Source organism: Piliocolobus tephrosceles, chromosome 15 (genome assembly GCF_002776525.5).
Source record: "Piliocolobus tephrosceles isolate RC106 chromosome 15, ASM277652v3, whole genome shotgun sequence".
In the NCBI taxonomy this organism is placed as follows: domain Eukaryota; kingdom Metazoa; phylum Chordata; class Mammalia; order Primates; family Cercopithecidae; genus Piliocolobus; species Piliocolobus tephrosceles.
In genome coordinates, this window is record NC_045448.1 from 26081713 (window position 1) to 26104241 (window position 22529).

General features: G+C 43.5%; 1 protein-coding gene and 1 non-coding gene across 2 annotated transcripts in view; both read left to right on the forward strand.

Moving 5' to 3' along the window:
• Positions 1-364: 364 nt before the first annotated feature.
• RAB10 (RAB10, member RAS oncogene family) overlaps positions 365-22529 on the forward strand; it is a 107933-nt gene continuing 85768 nt past the window's right edge. Inside the window, exon 1 of the mRNA XM_023230005.2 lies at positions 365-1020. Coding sequence (XP_023085773.1) covers positions 894-1020 — 127 coding nt within the window. The 5' untranslated portion in view covers positions 365-893. The remainder of the gene's footprint in view (positions 1021-22529) is intronic.
• On the forward strand, positions 9039-9145 carry LOC111554517. The gene has a single exon (XR_002735264.1). It is a non-coding gene; the product is annotated as a U6 spliceosomal RNA (small nuclear RNA).

A 22529-nucleotide genomic window follows, 5' to 3' on the forward strand; every position in this document is an offset into this window, starting at 1 on the left:
ACCGCAGCGCAGTCCAGCGGGAGACCCCGGGAAGGGAAGGAGGTGCAGGGTTCGGGAAGGGTGTCGGGGTGCGGGGGAGGTGGAAACCGGGGGGACTGCGCTTGCGCAGTCGCTAAGCAGCGGCTCCCGCGGGGCGTGCTCGTAATGCCGCGCACCCTATCAGGCGGCCACAGGGAGCGCGCCCGCGGCCTCGCCCTCTCTCGCCCCTCCCTTCTCCCCTCTGGGTCCAGCCTCAGACTGAGGCTTGGATACCCGAGCATTCCACTCTGCCCTTCGGCGCGCCCCGTGCCCTCTTGTGCGCGTGCGCAGAGGCGAACCGCAGGGCTAGGGCGTGAGGGAAGGGCGGGCGTACGTCCTTGCGTGCGTCTCAGGCAGCGCGCACGCCGGCGTGAGAGGGCACGGGGAAAAGGTGGCTCTGGCCGGGGCGGCTTGGTTTCCTGGGGCTATGTAACTGAGCTCGTCGACTTGGGGGTCTTTCTTCGCTGCCCTCGCCGCGTGCTATCGCGGAGTTTCTGCTCGGGAGAGAGACTGTCCTCACGCCCGCCGCGCCTCCTCGACGGCAGAGCAGGCTTGCTCGCCCGTGGGAGCGTCCCGGCCGAGAAGCTCTGAGGGGGGAGGGGAGGCCATTTTGTCCCGACCGACTCCCCGGAACCGGGCGGAGCGGCTGGGAGAGGCTGCGGAGCCGCGGTCGCCGCCCTCGGAGGCACTGGACGCCGCCACTGTCGGGGCTTCCCCGAAGCTGTTCGTAGGTCGCCCGCGCCCTCTCAAGCCTTCCTTTTTCCCACGCTTTCCCGGTCCTCCGGCCTGAGAACGCCCGAGTGAGGAGTTGGCCGTAGTGAGAGGGACCGATCCCTTGGGGCCGCCGGCGGCGAGAGCCCGAGCCGCTCCTCCCAATGGCGAAGAAGACGTACGACCTGCTTTTCAAGCTGCTCCTGATCGGGGATTCGGGAGTCGGGAAGACCTGCGTCCTTTTTCGTTTTTCGGATGATGCCTTCAATACTACCTTTATTTCCACCATAGGTAAGACCTGTGGGAGGACGGTGTACAGTCTCGGTAGCTGCAAACCGTTTATTTTACTCCAGACATCTTGCTTCCCGTAATATACGCCTTTGTTTCAGTGATTCCGATTCCAAGCGACAGATCCAAGTTAGTGTTTGAATCGGCATCGAGCTTACTGGGGCGGGGTCTTCCCATGATTTCCATCCGGTCTTTTGCTTTCGAGTCTCCCACTATGCTCAGTGCCTTCTGTTACAAAATATGCATCATTTAACCGTGTTCCAGAACCTTATTTCTTCGGGCGACTGGACTGGCTTTTTCCACGTTTGCATGGAATTACTACATGTGTGATATTTTTAAAGTATTTCAGTGGTTGCGATTGAAGCAGTACTAGCTATTTGGGAAAGGCCTGAATTTATACTTTGGGGCAAAGAGAAGATTCCATATGGTCATAATTTAGAGTAAACTTGAGGGTTTCTGAGAAGAATAATTAAGGTAAATTAGAAGGGAAAAGTGAGTTGCCCTCATTGACTAATTCATTGATGTGTCAAACAATCGGAGGCTCTTCGCGCTTGGGGCGGGACTCTGGCATATTTGCCTCAGTGCTTTTCGAGACATCAGCAGAAGCAGTAATCTGAGGGAGATGATCAGTTTCTGTCCTCAAACCCAACGGAGTGAAGTCAAGTTCCCTCTTCTATCTTATTTGACTCTAGTATTTACAGGAAAGTATTTTGCCAGTCATAGCCCTGTGGACTTACAATGCACTTTCACCGTGTTTCAGAATTACTTAGTGTGGAAGTAAGAGCTGAAGAGTGACCTTTTTAATCGAATTTTCCGTTTAGGAAAGGAAAAGGGAAAGCTCTAGGAAAGTCCCTTTTGAATCTGGGTAGAAAACTTAAGTGGCGCTGACGCTAATTGTGCTTTATTAATTGTGAAACCCATCCGCTCCCCAAAACATTTCTTAAAAGACACATGGCTCTCAGCATTGTGGCGGTGCAGTTGAACCCATATTTAAATGTAATTTTATATTGAGACGATTTTAAAAGGCAACTGCAGTCGTCTTTGAACTCTGGGAATTGTCAAAATTAAGCTGATTTGGAACAATTTATATAGCGTTACTGAAATATTTGGTTTGGGTTTTCTTTTGTGACAAATATCAGCTGCTTCATTCTCACAAAATAAATTTTACAGAAATTAAATTGGACAAGTCATTTTTAGATAGATTTTTATTTTGCTCACCTTTTTTGGGAGGCAAATTATCATAGTCCTTATTTCCAGAGTATCATACTGTTTTTTTGGTTTGTCATAAATTTCATGAAACTTAGAGCTTGTTCTCTAACTTGTGGGTTAGAGAATACTAGCACTTAGCGATAGCACTTCCCTAGCACTAAGTTTGCTTTTAACACTCCACTTTTAGCTGTAGCTGGCTGGGGTTAGGTGATCAGATGGGTCAGCAAATATTTATTGAGCATCTAATGCTGGGCACTGTTCTTAGGCACTGAGAATAAATGATGAATACAGCAGACCCCTTGAGGAGCATTCCAGTAAGATGCTACAGTAGTAGGCATAGGGAGGAAGAGTGCCTAGTCTAAATCGTGAGGAGTTTGAGTAGTCTTACATATAGATGATACCTAATATGAAGTCTGGGCCGGCGCTGTGGCTCATGCCTGTAATCCCAGCACTTTAGGAGACCTTGGCGGGCAGATCACAAGGTTGGGAGTTCAACATCAGCTTGGCCAATATCGTGAAACCCCATTTTTACTAAAAATACAAAAATTCGCCGGGCGTAGTGGCAGGTGCCTGTAGTCCCAGCTACTCAGGAGGCTGAGGCAGGAGAATGGCTTGAACCTGGGAGGTGGAGGTTGCAGTGAGCTGAGATTGTGCTCCTGCACTCCAGCCTGGGCAACAAAATGAGACTTAGTCTCAAAAAAATAATAATAAGTAAATGAAGTCTGGAGGACTAATAGGAATTGAGTCAGAGGGATGGGATAGGGCCTTTCTGGAAAAGGGAGCATAGAACAAATGTATAGTAAGGTTGAGGATTTAATTCATGTCGTCAACTTTATTTATTTATTTATTTATTTATTTATTTTGAGACTGAATCTCACTCTGTCGCCCAGGCTGGAGCGCTGTGGCGTGATCTTGGCTCATTGCAACCTCCACCTCAGGGTTCTGCCTCAGCTTCCTGGGTAGCTGTGATTACAGGTGCTGGCCACCATGCCTGGCTAATTTCTGTATTTTTATTAGAGACTAGGTTTCACCATGTTGGTCAGGCTGCTCTTGAACTCCGGACCTCAAGCACTCCATTGCTCCAGCCTCCCAAAGTGCTGAGATTACAGGCTTGAGCCACCACGCCCGGTTATGTGGTCAACTTTAATCTATCCTTAGGAACAGTGTGGATGGAGAGTAGGAAGCAAAACATTAACTCTGTCTACTCCAGTCTTTTTGTAAAGGGTATATGCCCCCCAACTAAAACTCAATCCTGTAAGATAATGGTATAATATTTTTGTATTCCTTTTACTTGGGAAGATGTGTGATGATTTTGGATCAAGTCTGCTGGGTTGGAATCTTGTTTCCACAGGTTACTAGCTGTGCAACTTTGGCAGATTACTTAACCTCTCTTGGCTTCAGGCTCTTTAAAAGTGTTAATAAGGCTGGGCATGGTGGCTCATGCCTGTAATCCCAGCACTTTGGCAGGCCGAGGTAGGCGGATTGCCTGAGGTCCGAAGTTCGAGACCAGCCTGATCAACATGGAGAAACCCCATCTTTACTAAAAATACAAAAATTAGCTGGTCGTGGTGGCGCATGCTTGTAATCCCAGTTACTCGGGAGGCTGAGGCAGGAGAATCGCTTGAACCAGGGAGGCAGAGGTTGTGGTGAGCCGAGATCGCGCCATTGCAGTCCAGCCTGGGCAACAAGAGTGAAACTCCGTCTGAAAAAAAAAAAAAGTGTCAGTCGTAGTATCTACCACATAGGGTAGTTGTGAGAATTTTATGGGTTAATGAGAGTAAAGCACTTCACATGGTGCCAGGGCCAGGCACTTTGTAGGAGCACAGTGCATATTATATTAGCTATATATAGAATATGTGACTCTTCTGCTGTGGAGGTGTGGCAGAACATGTTATTTTATGGATTGAACATCCTGCACACTGTGGTACTCAAGTATTTGTTGGTGCTCCGCTAAACAATTTCTTTCTTTTTTTTTTTTTTTGAGATGGAGTTTCATTTTTTTTTGCTGGAGTGTAGTGGTGTGATCTTGGCTCACTGCAACCTCCACCTCCCTGGCTTAAGTGATTCTTCTGCCTCAGCCTCCCAAGTAGCTGAAATTATAGGCATATGCCACCACACCTGGCTAATTTTGTATTTTTAGTAGAGACGAGGTTTCACCAGGTTGGCCAGGCTGGTCTCGAACTCCTGACCTCAGGTGATCTGCCCTCCTCAGCCTCCCAAAGTGCTGGGATTACACGTGGGAACCACCATGCCCGCCCTCTTGTTTTTTTTTTTGAGATGGAGTTTCGCTTTTGTTGCTCAGGCTGGCGTGCAGTGGCGCAATCTCTGCCCACTGCAACCTCTGCTTCCCAGGTTCAAGCGATTCTCCTGCCTCAGCCTCCTGAATAGCTGGGATTACAGGATCACGCCACCACGCCTGGCCAATTACGTAGTTTTAGTAGGTAAAAATTAAGTAGTTTTGGTCAGGCTGTTCTTGAACTCCTGACCTCAGGTGATCCACCCGCCTTAACCTCCCAAAGTGCTGGGATTACAGGCATGAGCACCGCGAGCCCGGCCTAGACTCTGACATTTTCATACTTTTGGATAAAAATGTTTTCATATATAAGATGTTGAATACTGTAAGTTGAGAAAATAAATGATTCTGAGTACAGCTTGAACACATTCATATATTAGCTCTGTCCACAGGTTTAAAATACCATCGGGCTGGGTGTTGTGGCTCACGCCTGTAATCCCAGCACTTTGGGAGGCCGAGGTGGGCGGATTACGAGGTCACGAGATCACGACCATCCTGGCTAACACGGTGAAACACCACGTGGCGTGGTGGTGGGCGCCTGTAGTCCCAGCTACTCAGGAGGCTGAGGCAGGAGAATGGCGTGAACCCTGGAGGCGGAGCTTGCAGTGAGCCGAGATAGTGCCACTGCATTTCAGCCTGGGCAACAAAGCGAGACTCTGTCTCAAAAAAAAAGAAAAAGTAGTTTACCATTGCGTTTAACCAGTGCCGTTCAAAAGAAATAATGTGGCCGGGCGCGGTGGCTCAAGCCTGTAATCCCAGCACTTTGGGAGGCCGAGACAGGCGGATCACGAGGTCAGGAGATCGAGATCATCCTGGTGAACACGGTGAAACCCCGTCTCTACTAAAAGATACAAAAAACTAGCCGGGTGAGGTGGCGGGCACCTGTAGTCCCAGCCACTCGGGAGGCTGAGGCAGGAGAATGGCGTGAACCTGGGAGGCGGAGCTTGCAGTGAGCTGAGATCCGGCCACTGCACTCCAGCCTGGGCGACAGAGCGAGACTCGGTCTCAAAAAAAAAAAAAAAAAAAAAAAAACAGAAATAATGCGAGCCACATATATTACTTTTAATAGCCACTTTTTTTTTTGTTTTGAGATGGAGTCTTGGCCTCCCAAAATCCTGCAATTACAGCTGTGAGCCACTGTGCTTGGCCAAATGGTCACGTTTTAAAAAGTAAAACAAAATTTTTTTTTGAGACGGAGTATCGTTCTGTTGCCCGGGCTGGAGTGTAGTAGCATGATCTTGGCTCACTGCAACCTCTGCCTCCCAGATTCAAGCAATTCTCCCTGCCTCAGCCTCTCTAGTAGCTGGGATTACAGGTGCCCACTACCACGCCCAGCTAATTTTTTTGTATTTTTAGTAGAGATGCGGTTTCACCATGTTGGCCAGGCTGGCCAAGAACTCTTGACCTCAGATAATCTACCCACCTCGGCCTCACAAAGTTCTGGGATTACAGACTCGAGCCACCACGCCTGGCCTATAAAGTAAATTTTAATTATGTATTTTAACTCATATCTAGAATGTTATTTTATTGTGTAATCAAGATTTAAAAATTGTTGAGGGCAGGCTCAGTGGCTCCCACCTGTAATCCCAGCACTTTGGCAGGCTGAGGTGGGAGGATTGCTTGGGCCCAAGAGTTCAAGACCAGCCTGGGCAACATAGTGAGACCCTGTCTGTAGGAAAAAAAAAAATTAAAATTGTTGAGATATTTCACATTCTTTTTCTCTGGTTTGTAAGCTATGCTTACAACTCATCTCATTTTAGATTAGGCGTATTTCTACATGGATGTATATTATGTAATGAAAACATAAATTTTAAAGAGGCATATTTCAAATGATTAATAGCTACATGTGGCTAGTAGCTACCATACTGGATGGTACATGTCTGAAAAATGTTAAGTAACCACTTGGTCAATGTGCAGATGACTAGAAATACTTCGAAAGTAGACTACTTTTAGGAATGTGTTAAATTTTACCAAGTGACTAGGGTTTGTTGTTGTTGTTATTTAAAAGATTAAATCTCACTCTGTCACCCAGCTTGGAGTGCAGTGGTGCAATCAAAGCTCACTGTAGCCTCGAACTCCTGGGCTTAAGCAATCTTCCTTCCTCAGCTTCTCAAGTAGCTGGGACTACAGGCAAGCACCATCATGTCTGGCTGGGTTTTTAAAATCTAGAGGATTCTCTAAGTATAAATTATGATGAAATTTTTGAGTGGTCACTTGATTGATAAAACATCCTGAGGGCTGGGCATGGTGGCTCAAACCTGTAATCCCAGCACTTAGGGAGGCTGAGTTGGGAAGTTCACTTGAGGTAAGGAGTTTGAGACCAGTCTGGGCAACATGGACCCTCATGTCTGCAAAAACAAAAAATTAGCAGGACATGGTGGCTTGTTCCTGTAGCTACAGGGGAGGCTGAGGTGGGAGGATCACTTGAGTCCAGGAATTCAAGGGTGCAGTGAGCTTGGATCACACCACTGCACTCCAGCCTGGGTGACAGAGCGAGATTCTGTGTGAAGAAACAAAAAAAACATCCCGAGGTTTGTAGAGAAGTAGTTATCTTGCAGGTGTTCAGAAGGACCTGACTGCCAAAATAAGGCAGGCCCTCATTGTTTTAGGTGCAGTCATTTAAGTTTCTTACTGGCTATTGGTTTTTTGAAGAAATAATTTTTATAGATTTTTAGGATGGTGTTCACAAAGACTACTGTATTTGAATTTTTCTATATATTTTCAATTCTCATACATCCATATTAGAAATTGTGTTATATAAATGGTCAGATTTATTGGAGACTGCTGCAAAAAACAAATTACTGGTATGTTATACTCAACCGATCTCAAAACGCATCCAAGGGCACCAGAATGTAAGTTACACAAGGGCAGAAATCTTTGTCTTTTTTTTTTTTCCATCATGTGTGCTAAACACCTAGAAGAGTACCTGCACTTAATGGATGCACCATAAATAATTAATGAAGGCAGGCAGGTAGGCAGACAGGTGGTACAATCAGGATCCTCTTAATATGAATTGGGGGTAGCTTATTTAAAATTTTTCCTTTTTACCTACTTTCTGATCATTATATGAAGTAGATTGGGATCGGACTTATGAATATTAGCTGTGGCCAGGCGCAGTGGCTCACGCCCTGTAATCCAGCACTTTTGAGAGGCTGAGGCAGGTGGATCAGCAGAGGTCAGGAGTTCGAGACCAGCCTGGCCAACACGGTGAAACCCCATCTCTACTAAAAATACAGAAATTAGCTGGGCGTGGTAGTGCGTGCCTGTTGCCCCAGCTACTTGGGAGGCTGTGAGGCAGAAGAATTGCTTGAACCCAGGAGGTGGAGATTGCAGTGAGCCGAGCACATGCCACTGCACTCCAACCTGGGCGACAAGAGTGAGACTGACTCAAAAAAAAAAAAAAAAAAAAGGAATACTAACTGTTTGGCTTAATAGGGCAAGACTGCTCTTAGAAATTGAAAGGTTGGGGCCGGGTATAATGGCTCACGCCTGTAATCCCAGCACTTTGGGAGGCCAAGGCAAGCAGATCACCTAACATCAGACTTCGAGACCAGCCTGGCCAGCGTGGTGAAACCCTGTTTCTACCAAAAATACAAAATTAGCCGGGCGTGGTGGCGCATGCCTGTAATCCCAGCTACTTGGGAGGCTGAGGCAGGAGAATCGCTTGAACCTGTGAGGTGGAGGTTGCGGTGAGCCAAGATCGCGCCATTGTACTCCAACCTGGGCAACAAGAGCAAAACTCCATCTCAAAAAAAAAAAAGAAAGAAAAAGAAAAAAATTGAAAGGTTATTTGAAAAATAGTCTTAAGAGAGTTACAACTTTTGGATGAGAAGATTTCAGTTGTTGATTTGACCATAACCATCTTGGTAGTATGAGCTCAGGAATGCATTACTTAGTGATGGGGGAATTACAAGTTCAAAGCACAGGTTTTTAGTGGGCTGTTTGTATACTGGATATGCTACCTTTTAGTGTCATTAATCCTTTCTCCACCACTAGGCTTATTCCTTTTTTCACAGGGAATATTTTTCATTGGGAATTGGAGTCTCTGGGTTCCATGTAAGAAATCAAGTTGGTAAAGGCTCTTGTCGCTAAGAGAGGTATAATATATACATTTTGTCGTCAGGATGATTCTGCTAAGTTTTGGAAGAGTAGGTTGGTTCCACTAATCTGCATTTAAGAAACGATTGATTAGGCTGGGTACTGTGGCTCACATCTGTATTTCCAGCACTTTGGGAGGCTGAGGCAGGAGGATAGCTTGAGCTCAGGAGTTCGAGACCAGCCTGGGCAACTTAGCGAGACTCCGTCTCTACAAAAAAAAAAAAAAAAAAAAGCTTTTAAATAAAAAATTAGCTGGGTGTGGTGGTGCATACTTGTAGTCTGAGCTACTCAGGAGGCTGAGATGGGAGATCACTTGAGCCCAGGAGTTTGAAGCTACAATGAGCTATGATTGTACCATCTCACTCCAACCTGGATGATAGAGTGAGATTCTATGTTTAAAAACCCCAAAAAACTATCCAGAGTGCTTGCCTCTGTAGCATATATAGTAAAGGTGGAACGATACAGAGAAGATTAGTATGGTCCTTGCGCAAGGATGATGTGCAAATTCTTGAAGTGTTTCATAATTACTATTTTAAAAAACTGACCAGGCGCAGTGGCTCACACCTGTAATCCCAGCACTTTGGGAGGCCGAGGCGGGCAGATCATGAGGTCAGGAGATTGAGACCATCCTGGCTAACATGGTGAAACCCCGTCTCTACTAAAAATACAAAAAAATTAGCCGGGTGTGGTGGCGGGCACCTGTAGTCCCAGCTACTCGGGAGGCTGAGGCAGGAGAATGGCATGAACTCGGGAGGTGGAGCTTGCAGTGAACCGAGATTGCGCCACTGCACTCCAACCTGGGTGATAGCGGAGACTCTGTCTCAAACAAAAAAAGCCTATCTAGATATTTCTCCAAAGAAGATAAGCAGATGCCCAATAAGCACATGGAAAGATGTTCAGCATCACTAATAATTAGGGAAATGCAAATCAAAACCACAATGAGATGTTATTTTGCGACCATTTAGGATAGTTATAACAATAATAACAAAAGACAAAAGCAAGTGATAAGGTTGTAGAGAAATTGGAACCTTGGTGCACTGCTGGTGGGAATATGAAATGGTGCAGCCACAGAAACAATAGGGTAGTTTCTCAAAAAATTAAAAAGGAAATTACCATATGATCTAGTGATCTCACTTCAGGTTATATCCAGGATAATTTAAATCAAAGATTCAAACAGGGCCAGGCAGGGTGGCTCATGCTTGTAAATCCCAGCACTTTAGGAGGCCAGATCACTTGGGCTCAGGAGTTCAAGACCAGCCTGGGCAACATGGTGAGATCCTGTCTCTACCAAGAAACCCCCCAAAATTAGCTGTACATGGTAGTGCATTTCTGTAGTACCAGCTACTTGGGAGGCTGAGGCAAGAGGATCACTTGAACCCAGGAAGCAGAGGTTGCAGTGAGCTGATAATCGTGCCACTGTGCTCCAGCCTGGGTGACAGAGCAAGACCCTGTCTCAAAACAACAAAAAAGACTCAAACAGCTATTTTCACACCAGCGTTCATAGCAATATTATTCACAGTAGTTGAAAGGTGGAAACAACTCACATGTTCATCAGTGGATGAATGGATAAACAAAATGTGGTATACACATAAAATGGAATATTATTCAGCCTTAAAAGGGAGGGAAATTCTAACATACTACCACATGGGTGCACCTTGAAAATAGTTTACTAAGTAAAATGAGTTGGACACAAAAGGACAAATAATGTGCGAGGTACCTATAGTAGACAAATTAGTGAAATAGGGGTTACTAGGGCCTGGGGGACAGGATAATGGGGAGTTATTGCTTAATGAGCACAGTTTTAGTTTGGGAGGATGAAAAAGTTCCAGAGAGGAATAGTGGTGATGGTTGTGTAACAGTGTTAATTAATTTAATGCCACTGAATTGTACACTTAAAAATGTTTGAAATGCATGAAAAGACAAATACTATGTGGTTTCATTTATGTGGATATGAGGCTATCTAAAGTCAAATTCATAGAAACAGAAAGAATGGTGATTACCAGGGACTGGGGAAGAAGGAAATAGGAAGGTGTTTAATGAGTATAAAACAGTGCATTACAGTTTTGCAAAATGAAAAGGCTCTGGAGATCTGTTGCACAATGGTGTGATATACCTAACAGCTACTGAACTGTACACATTAAAAATGGTTAAGGTGGCAAATTTAATGTTACGTTTTATGCTGTGTTTTAAAAAACGGTTTATTTATTTTCTTTTTTTTTTGAGACGGAGTCTTGCTCTGTCGCCCAGGCTAGAGTGCAGTGGCCGGATCTCAGCTCACTGCAAGCTCCGCCTCCCGGGTTCATGCTATTCTCCTGCCTCAGCCTCCGGAGTAGCTGGGACTACAGGCGCCCGCCATCTCGCCCGGCTAGTTTTTTTGTATTTTTTAGTAGAGACAGGGTTTCACCATGTTAGCCAGGATGGTCTCGATCTCCTGACCTCGTGATCCGCCTGTCTCGGCCTCCCAAAGTGCTGAGATTACAGGCTTGAGCCACCGCGCCCGGCCTTAAAAAACGGTTTAAATGCTAAATGGTTTAGATATATTTTCCCCACTGCCCAACAAAACCCAAAAAACTAACACTTGACCCAGCTCTCTAAAAGAGCATTTGATCGCAGACAGCCCCTCCTGTTCCAGGTGTTAGCTACTGTTAACCAGTGGTTGTGAATCAAGAGGATCCTTTATGGTACTTTCCCATGCTTTAGTATCACTGGTCTCTACTTTCAGATGTTGAAGGCAGATTTGTCTTTTTGTTGTCTGTATCTACATAGACCTTCTTGGAATGTTAGAATCAAAGAATGTTAGTGCAAGAATGAACCCTTAAATGAATTTTCAAAGTGGGAAAACTGAGACTGGTGAGGTGAAGTAGCTTCCAGAAGGCTAAAAGGCCACATGGCTAATTAGTTGTTTTTTTTTTTTTTTTTTGAGACAGAGTTTCACTTTTGTTCACTGGAGTGCAATCAATCTCTGATCTCCGCCCACTGCTCACTGCAACTTCCACCTCCCAGGTTCAAATGATTCTCCTGCCTCAGCCTGCCAAGTAGTTGGGATGACAGGCATGCGCCACCATGCCCGGCTAATTTTTGTGTTTTTAGTAGAGATGGGGTTTGGCCCTGTTGACCAGGCTGGTCTCAAACTCCTGACTTCAGGTAATCTGCCTGCCTCGACCTCCCAAAGTGCTGGGATTACAGGCGTGAGCTATCATGCCCGGCCAGGAGTTTTTATAAGAATCCACAGCCAATCTTATTCATAACCACATTGCTCATTCTGAGAATTTCATTGTTGTGTGTAAAAAAATCAATGATAGTCTTCCTGCTCGTCAATTTCAATTTGAAAAGTAGAGTTGCTGTGGTTTTGTTTTTGTTTTTGTTTTGGAGGGGCAAGAATAGGGAAGTAACAAGTCTTGGAATAAAATATCAAGGATTTTCTTCAGGTTACTTGTCCTTTGCCAACTTAGAGCATAATAGAGAAGAGCCGATGATGTTAGGGATAATTATTTTCTTTTCAAGAATTGTGGTGGATAATGATGCACAAGCACAGCAAAGGAAATACCGCCATTCTTGTTTTGTTTGCAGAAGGGAGAGACCGATAGGAGAAATATTGGCAATCTCTTTCAACTTTTAGTAGTAGAAGATTGCCCAGGCAGAGCTGTCGTAGTAGTTGTAAACAGAGGAGTAGGAGCTTGTTGAGTGTTGATTTACAAATAAGAAACCATTATTTAGCACAAAGTATGAATTGTATGATTAGCTGAAGAGATTTGCATGGGGAAACTATTGAGATAGTTAAGTCATAAAGGAGGAGTATAATTTTTTATTTGATTTGATTTTTGTAGAGACAGGGTCTTGCTATGTTTCCTAGACTGGATCAAATTCCTGGGCTCAAGCAGTCTTCCTGCCTCAACCTCTCAAGCCACCAAGGCCAGCTTTTTAAAACTTTATTTTATATATAAAAAGAGAGTTTAAAAGAGTTACAAAGGATGTTGAGGTTAACAAGACATTATCTGAACCCAGAAGACTAAAAGTCTTGTAAAGGTCATAGAGGTGGTTCCTTTAAATGGATACATAATTGAGGGTTTATGAAATTAGTTCATTAACTTTGGATTATAAGAAAAGGAATTTGAGGCCCAGTGCGGTGGCTCATGCCTGTAATCCCAGCACTTTGGGAGGCCGAGGCCGGCGGATCACCTGAGGTCGGGAGTTTGAGACCAGCCTGACCAACATGGAGAAACCCCATTTCTACTAAAAATACAAAAATTAGCCAGGCGTGGTGGTGCATGCTTGTAATCCCAGCTATTTGGGAGGCTGAGGCAGGAGAATTGCTTGAACCCAGGAGGCAGAGGTTATGGTGAGCCAAGATCACATCATTGTACTCCACCCTGGGCAACAAGAATGAAACTCCATCTCAAAGAAAAAAAAAAAAAGGACTTTGAAAAGTTGATTAGAATAAAATTTTAGTGCAGAAAACTCAGTCTTAAGGGAAATCTGAAATGAGAAAAACATTTTTATTTGAAGGCAGTGCAGTGTATTTTGGGTTGCAAGCATAAATGATTGCTTGATGTTTATTCTTCTTTCCAGAGCTGAAAAGTAATATTTTTGAGGAAAACAGCATCTATTGATGGAATGCTACATTTCTTTTCTTTTTTTTATTTATTATTTACTATTGATTAAAAAAAACTAACAGAGACGGGGTCTCGCCATGTTACCCAGGCTGGTTTCGAACTCCTGGGCTCAATCAGTGCTCCTGACTCAGCCTCCCAGAGTGCTGGGATTTATAGGTGGGAGCCGCCACACCTGGCCTAGAATGCTGTGTTTCAAATATGACCCAGAAACAGAGCTTCCAAGGTTGTAAAACATTAGAAAATGGAAAAACCATTATTCTGGAGACCCAAAAAGTACATCATATCAAAATTAGAACAAAGGACAGTGTTGATTTGTTTCTTTCATATAATTAGCAGTGCTTCTGTACAGACTTTTTTGAATTGAAATTTTAATTAAGATAATTGTAATTTCTTCTGCAGTTGTAAAAGATAATACAAAGGGATCTCTTGTACACTTTGCCTAGTTTCTCCCAATGGTAACAGTTTTGGGAAACTTATAACATCACAACCAGTATATTGACATCTGGTGTAATACACCAGCTTTATTAAAATTTCCCCAGTTTTATTTTTATTCATTTGTGTGTATATTAAATTTGGCACAATTTTGTCACTCATATAGGTTCATGTATCCACCACCATAGTCAATTTACAACAGTTCCAAGGAACAAGGACCCTTCATGTTCTTTTATAATCATAGCCTCCCCATATTTCTACACTCCAAACCTTAGTAACTATGAAACTGTCCTCCATTTCTAAAATTTCGTCATTTTCCAAATGTTATATAAATGGAATCATATAGAATGTAACCTTTTAGGATTGGCTCTCCCCCATCCCCCCAACTCAGCATAATTCCCTGGAGATTAATCCAAGTTGTGTGTATCATTATTATTTTTTTTTTTGAGACAGAATCTTGCTCTGTTGCCTAGGCTGGAGTGCAATGGCACGATCTCGGCTCACTGGAACCTCTGCCTCCTGGGTTCAAGTGATTCTTCTTGTCTCAGCCTCCCGAATAGCTGGGATTACAGGCGCCCGCCACCTTGCCCAGCTAATTTTTGTATTTTTAGTAGAGATGGGGTTTCACCACATTGGCTGGGCTGGTCTTGAACTTCTGACCTCAGGTGATCCACCTCACCTGCCTCAGCCTCACAAAGTGTTGGGATTACAGGCATGAGCCACCGTGCTGGGCCCAGTAGTGTTGTTTTGTTTTTTTTTTTTTTCTTTCTTTCCTTTTTCAATTGTTGAGTAGTTTACTTCATGGTATGTACCACAGTTTAATCTTCACCCATTGAGGAACATCTGGGCTGATTCCAATTTTTAGCTAATATGAATAAAGCTGCTAGGAATATTTTGTGTACAGGTTGTGTGATCATAAATGTTCATTTCTTTGGAATAAACACCCAAAACTGCAGTTGTTGGGTCACATAGTAATTGCATGTTTCATTTTATAAGAAACTACCAGACTGTTTCCAGAATGGCTATACCATTTTACACCTCCATCTTCAGCAGTGTATGAGTGCACTTTCTCTGCATCCTCACCAGCATTTGATAACGTTATCATACTATTTTGTACCTTAGTCATTCTGATAAGTGTGTAGTGTTAATCTCATTGTGGTTTTTAATTTGCATTTTCCTGATTGCCAAAGGTGTTGAAAAGTCCTTTTATGTGCTTATTTGCCATCTTTGGGAAAATGTCTGTTCCTATGGTTGCCCGTTTTCTAATTGGATTGTTTTTTAACTGTTGAGTTTTGAGAGTTCTTTGTACATTTAAAATTCTAGTCTTGACCAGGTGCAGTGGCTCATGCCTGTAATCCCAGCATTTTGGGAGGCTTAGGTGGGTGGGTTGCTTGAGACTAGCTTGGGCAACAAGCCCAAGAAAAAAATTAGCTGTATGTGGTGGTGTGCACCTGTAGTCCCAGCTACCTGAGAGACTGAGATGGAAGGATCAGCTGAGGCCAGGGAGGTTGAGGCTGCAGTGAGTTGTGATCAGTCCTGCCTGGGCGACAGACTATCTCACAAAAATAAAATAAAATTCTAGTCCTTTGTTGGATATGTGGTTTGCAGATATTTTCTTCTAGTCTGTAGCTTTTCATCCTCTTCACATGGGCTTTCACAGGGCAAACTTTTGGAAATTCGACGAGGTCTGACTTATAAATCATGCTTTTGGACTTTTCTCTCTTTTTGTGGATCATGCTTTTGGTGTTTAAGAACTCTGTCCGTCATAGATCCCAAATATTTTCTTCTATGTTTTCCTAAAAGTTTTATAATTTTATATTTTACATGTGACCCTATTTTGAGTTACTTTTGTATATGGTGTAGGGTTTAGGTTGAGGTCGACCTTTTTTTTTCTTTTTTTTTTTGCTTGTGGAAGGGATGTCTGGTTGCTCCCGTACCATTTATTGAATATGAAGGCCTTTCCCCCTCACCTAATTTCATATAGTTAATCAGATGATGTAGGTGTTCTCAAGGTTTCAGAGATTCTGTATGACCCGACAGGAATGAAAATTGACTTAGTGGTTGACTCTTGCCATAATTTACACTGTGCTTTCTGAAAGTTTTTTTTTCCTCTTTTTTTTTTTTTGAGATGGAGTTTAACTCTTGTTGCCCAAGCTGGAGTGCAGTGGCACGATCTTTGCTCACTGCAACTTCCACCTTCTAGGTTCAAGAAATTTTCCTGCCTCAGCTCCCAAGTAGCTGGGATTACAGGCACGTGCCACCAAGCCTGGCTAATTTTTGTATTTTTAGTGGAGATGGGGTTTCACCATGTGGGCCAGGCTGGTCTCGAAATTCTCACCTCAGGTGATCCTCCTGCCTCAGCCTGGGATTACAGGCATAAGCCACCATGCCTGGCCTAGATGAGAATTTTAACCTTTTATAATCTCATGCAACTCTCTGTTTTAATTCTTTGTTAAATTGGTATGCAGTGGTTACATTACTATGCCTGTATAAATATTCCATTTTGTCAAGTAGCCTACTCTATTTCCTTTCCTCTGAAGTTAAAAAGTCCTCTTTATTTGATTAATCTCCATCTTCCTCCAGCAACCTCTCAAAATGAATTTCCGCATAGCCAGACCACCAGATAAATAATCTTTTGGTTTCTATTGTTTTCCTGGTTTCCTCTCTGTTAGATATTTTCTCTGTCCTGCTTCAGTAATGGACTGGTTATTAATTATGCCTGGTTGCACAATTAATGCCTTGGGAATTTCCTAAGTGTCTCTCCTGTATGTGATACCCTGTGTTTTTGCAATACCTTTCTTTGTTGGTTTACTCCCTTTGAGCATATCATCCTATCGTAGCTTTTTGCTAAAAGGGTACATGGTAAAGGAAATTTTTTGAGGCCTTCCATGTTTGACAGTGTCTTAATTCTTCCCTTTTCACTCAGTTGAGTGTTTGACAAGGCATAGAGTTCTAGGTTGAAAACAATTTTCCCTTAGGACTTTGAAGACATTACTCCATTGTCTTCTAGTTGCTGACAGTTCTGATACCATTCTGATTCTTTATCCTTTATTAGTAGGATAATTATTTATTTATAGTAGCCTAGTTTATCTCTGGAAGATTTCTAATTTTTTAAATTCTTAATAAAAAATTTCATAATTATATACCTTGGTAGGTGGGTCTTTTTTTATAAATCGGTTGTTCTGGGTACTTGGTGGGCCTTTCCAGGTCCTTCCAACTTTGTTAATTTGTTCTACTGCCTGGGAGATTTCTTTGATTTTATCTTTTTACCTTTATATTGAAGGTTTTATTTCAGCTGTCATATTTTTAATTTCTAGTAGTTTTTTCTTGTCTATTCCTTAACTTTTTTTTTTTGTTTTTTGAGACAGGGTTTCACTCTGTCACCCAGGTTTGTGACAGTCTTACTGCAGCCTCAACCTCCTGGGGCCAAGCAGTCCTCCCACTTCAGCCTCCTGAGTGGTTGGGACCACAGGTGCATACCACCACCACACCTGGCTAATTTTTCTCTCTCTCTCTCTTTTTTTTTTTTTGTATACATGGGTCTCATTTTGTCTCCTGGGCTCAAGTGATTGTCCCACCTCAGCCTCCCAAAGTGCTGAGATTGATTACAGGTGTGAGTCCTTGTGCCTGGTCCTTACATTTTTTTGTTTGATTTTTCTTTTTAGAGACAGAGTCTTGCTCTGTCGCCCAGGCTAGAGTGCAGTGGTATGATCAGGGCTCTGCAGCCTCAACCTCCTGGGCTTAAGTGATTTTCCTGGGTTCAAGTGATCTTCCCACCTCGGCCTCCCAAGTAGCTAGGACTACAGGCATGTACCACTGCATCTGGTTAATTTTTAAATTTATTGTAGAGACTGGGCCTCACTGTGTTGTCCAGGCTGGTCTTAACTCCTGGGCTCAATTGATCCTCCTACCTTGGCCTCCCAAAGTGCTGGGATTTTAAGTGGGAGCCACCATGCCTGGCATAAATTTGTTTTTTAAAATTCTTGTTTTTTGAATGCACTGTTTTCTCTTCTTGGAGGATAGCTTATTTGATGCTTTCTTCTATTTCTTGTTTTCTCTTCCCTTCAAGTCCTCCCTTTTTGCCCCCTCCCCCTTGTTTTATTGTATATTTTATTTTGGAAGCCTTCCTCAAATGATTGTTGATTTCAGGCTGCACATTCATAATTATGAATGAGTCATTAAAAGCCAGGTGTGGTGGCTCACACCTGTAATTCCAGCACTTTGGGAGGCTAAGGTGGGTGGATCACGAGGTCAAGAGATCGAGACCATCCTGGCCAACATGCTGAAACACTGTTTTTACTAAAAATACAAAAAAAAAAAAAAAAAAAAATTAGCCTGACGTGGTGGTGAGCTCCTATGGTCCCAGCTACTCGGGAGGCTGAGGCAGGAGAATCGCTTGAACCCAAGAGGCAGAGGTTGCAGTGAACCGAGATCACGCCACTGCACTACAACCTGGGCAACAAAGTGAGACTCTGTCTTGAAAAAAAAAAAGTCATTAAAAGCCCGGTGAGGTGACTCAAGCCTATAATTCCAGCACTTTGGAAGGCTGAGGAAGGCGGATCAGGAGGTCAGGACCAGCCTGATCAACATGGTGAAAGCCTGTCTCAACCAAAAATACAAAAATTAGCCAGGCATGGTGACGTGCACCTGTCATGCCAGCTACTCAGGAGGCTGAGTCAGGAGAATCGCTTTAACCCGGTAGGCAGAGGTTGCAGTGAGCTGAGATCCCACCACCGCACTCCAGGCTGGGCGACAGAGCAAGACTCAGTCTCAAAAACAAACAAAAAAAAAGTCATTAAAAAGATGTTTGCAGCAGGACGTAGTGGCTTATGCCTGTAATCTTAGCACTTTGGGAAGCTGAGACAAGAGGATTGCTTGAGCCCAGGAGTTTGAGACCAGCCTGGGCAACATAGGGAGACCCCCATCTCTTCAAAAAATTTAAAAAAAAAAAAATTAGCTGATCATGGTGGTTCACACCTGTAATCCCAGCTACTTGAGAGGCAGATGTAAGTAGATTGCTTGAGCCTGGGAGGTTGAGGCTGTAGTGATCCATGATCACGCCACTGTTCTCCAGCCTGGGTGACAGAGAGACCCAGTCTCAAAGAAAAGATGTTTTCGAGGTCTGTAAACATGGGCAGGGCTTTTCACTGGTGGGCTCTGCTACAAGATGATGGAACAATGAGCCTATTTTTTTTTTTTTTTCACTGAGAGAGATTCCAAACATTAATGTCTGTTGGTCTTGTTTATGGAGCCATTCTGTTCCTTCAGAGAGACTCAGATCACCTGCCTCGAGTGTGGGGAGGAGAATGTAAGCTTCACTGCTTGCTTGCTTGAATCTGAGCAGCTAAAGGAACTTGGGTGGGCAGGTGTGGGGTTAACTTTAGTTTCATTATACACATTTGTATTTAATCTCCTTATTTTTTCAAATCTCCCTGTCTGTAGTCTCATTCCCATACTCCATTTAACTTGGTGTTCCTGAGTGTGTCTGTTGCAGATTTTCTAGAGAATGAGCCTTTAGATGCCTACTTGGTCTTGAGGGTTGACAATATTGCTATGTGAGATGGAAGCTATGTATTGGGGTGTCCTTATATAGAGCCCTCACTTTCTGCCTTGGTGTCTGATACCTCTTATTGCTAAACCCTCCCAAATGAATTGACTTGTTCCTCTCTGGTGTCTTCAGTGGGCCCTTGAAGTCATAAGCTTCTTTGTTTTCATCTACTGTGGTTACAGTTGCAATGTCTATTCATTGAAATGGCCGAAAAGTTTATATTTCTTGTTTTTTCTATGTTGGTGTGACTTTGGAGAGAAGGGGTTAGAAAGATCTTTCTCTACTATCTCAACTGGAAGGTGAGGTGATTTTTGACTTCAAATGATTTTTGACTCCACTTTTTTAAAACTCGTAACATGTAGTAGAATTGGGGTGAATGATATTTTGCTATTGTTTTTGTAAATATTCAGTCCTCCTCCTTCAAAATAATGAGATTTTTGTTATTTAGGATAGTGGTATGTAGTATTGAATCCAAGTAGTTCCACCACTATTCAGATCAGTGACATTTAAAGGAGACAACTTGAATTTAGATGTGTAATTCTTGGCTGATTTACTTGGGAGGAAATGGAGTATTTTTGCTTTTTTTTTTTTTTTTTTTTTTTTTCTGAGACGGAGTCTCGCTCTGTCGCCCAGGCTGGAGTGCAGTGGCCGGATCTCAGCTCACTGCAAGCTCCGCCTCCCGGGTTCACGCCATTCTCCTGCCTCAGCCTCCCGAGTAGCTGGGACTACAGGCGCCCGCCACCTCGCCTGGCTAGTTTTTTGTATTTTTTAGTGGAGACGGGGTCTCACCGTGTTAGCCAGGATGGTCTCAATCTCCTGACCTCGTGATCCACCCGTCTCGGCCTCCCTAAGTGCTAGCATTACAGGCTTGAGCCACCGCGCCCAGCCAATATTTTTGCTTTTTGAACAAAGTAGAAATGTAGTCTTAAATTTCAGTCTTATGCTCTTGATGGATACTATTTTATAGGATACTGAATAGCAAGTGATTCAGCAAATTCATGATCTATTAGAGGATTTCAGTGGGTCCTATGTATCATAGCACTTGGCATTGAATAATAAGTTACCATTCTTGATTTTTTGCTGGTGTGGAACCTCCTGGTAAATATTTGTGCTTACAAAGTGGGAATATTGTTCATCTACCTCGTTATATATCTTAGTCTTACATAAATGCTTTTGCTTTCCTTAAATTAGATACTAATGAACAAGTGTATATTTCTTTTCTTTTTTTCTTTTATTTTTTGAGACAGAGTCTCACTCTGTCACCCAGGCTGGAGTGCAGTGGCACAGTTTCGGCTCACTGCAACCTCTGCCTTTCGGGTTCAAGCGATTCTCCTCCCTCAGCCTCCTGAGTAGCTGGGATTACAGGCGTGTGCCACCACGCCCGGCTAATTTTTGTGTTTTTAGCAGAGACGGTGTTTCATCATGTTGGTGAGGCTGGTCTAGAACTCCTGACCTCGTGATCTGCCTGCCTCAGCCTTCCAAAGTGCTGGGATTACAGGCATGAGCCACCGTACCCAGCTTCTTTTTCTTTTCTTTTTTTTTCCTTTTTTTGAGATGGAGTCTCTCTGTCGCCCAGGGTGGAGTGCAATGGCGTGATCCTGGCTCACTGCAACCTCTGCCTCCTGAGTTCAAGTGATTCTCCTTCCTTAGCCTCCTGAGTAACTGGAATTACAGGCACCCACCGCCACGCCAGGCTAATTTTTTTGTATTTTTAGTAGAGACTGGGTTTCACCATGTTGACCAGGCTGGTCTCAAACTCCTGACCTCAGGTGATCCACCTGTCTTGGCCTCCCAAAGTACTAGGATTACAGGTGTGAGCCAGCACACCCGGCCTAATGTTTGTATTTTTAGTAGAGACGGGGTTTCACCATGTTGACCAGGCTTGTCTCGAACTCCTGACCTCAGGTGATCCACCTGCTTCAGCCTCCCAGCGAGCTGGTATTAAGACGTGAGCCACCGCACCTGGCCAGATAGGTGTGTAGTTCTAAAAAATTTAGTAGTTTCTTTTTGCATATTTTAGTGTGGGGATATATATTGAGCATAGTTAATAGGCAAGAGTGCTATGGAAGGTAAATACAATATCAGAATAGTTGTTCAAACATTAACTCTTTGTTTAAGAGATTAAGCATTTTTAAAACTTTTTCATTATTTTGAAAAATTTCTAACACAGGAAAGTTAGAACACTCATTAGGGTGAATCCCCTTAGATCTTCCAGATTCACCAATTGTCAGCATTTTTCTACATTTGTTTTTGTATCTCTCAAGATAGTTTATTTTGCTTGTGATGTAATGTCTCATTCAAAATAGATTAAATTAACCAAGCCTGATGGCACATACCTGTAGTCCCAGCTACTTGGGAGGCTGAAGTGGGAGGATTGCATGAGACCAGGAGGTGGAGGTTGCAGTGAGCTGAGATCACGCCACCGCACTGCAGCCTGGGTGACAGAGTGAGATCCTGCCTAAAAAAAAAAAAAAAAAATTAAAGATCTGCATTTTGAGATGAGCATAGTCTTTTTTTATGAACTAGAAAATTAAGTTATAATCCCCCTGCATTTGCCGCTTATTTAAAAAAAAAAAAATGGAGGCTTTTAATATGTTAGGCACCCTCTACTAAGCACTAGGGATCCAATGGTGAGTAGTATACAGTTGGCGGCTGCTCTTGTCTAGTTTCAAGTCTAGTGGAGGATTCTTAGAAGTGCACTAAAATACCACTACTTTCTCATCATCTGAAGTTAGAATATGATTCTCAGTATCTTTGTTTCTCTTCTAAAACATTTTACACTATGGGAAATACGGGCTTTATGCCTTTTAAGTCACTGTTTTTGTTTTTTGAGATAGTAGCTGGGATTACAGGCATGCGCCACCATACTTGGCTAATTTTTTAAAATTTATTTTATTATTTATTTATTTATTTATTTATTGAGCTAGATTCTCACTCTTTCTCCCAGGCTGGAGAGCAGTGATGTGATCTTGGCTCACTGCAACCTCCACCTCCCGGGTTCATGCAATTCTCTTGCTTCAGCCTCCTGAGTAGCTGGGACTACAGGTGCGCACCACCGTTCCCAGCTAATTTTTTGTGTTTTTAGTAGAGATGGGGTTTCAGCATGTTGTCCAGGCTCGTCTCAAAACTCCTGACCTCAGGTGGTCTGCCTGCCTCAGCCTTCCAAGGTCCTGGGATTACAGGTATGAGCCACTCTGCCTGGCCTAATTTTTGTATTTGTAGTAGAGATGGGGTTTTGCCATATTGGCCAGGCTGGTCTCAAATTTCTCACCTCAAGTGATCCACCTGCCTTGGCCTCCCAAAGTGCTGGGATTACAGG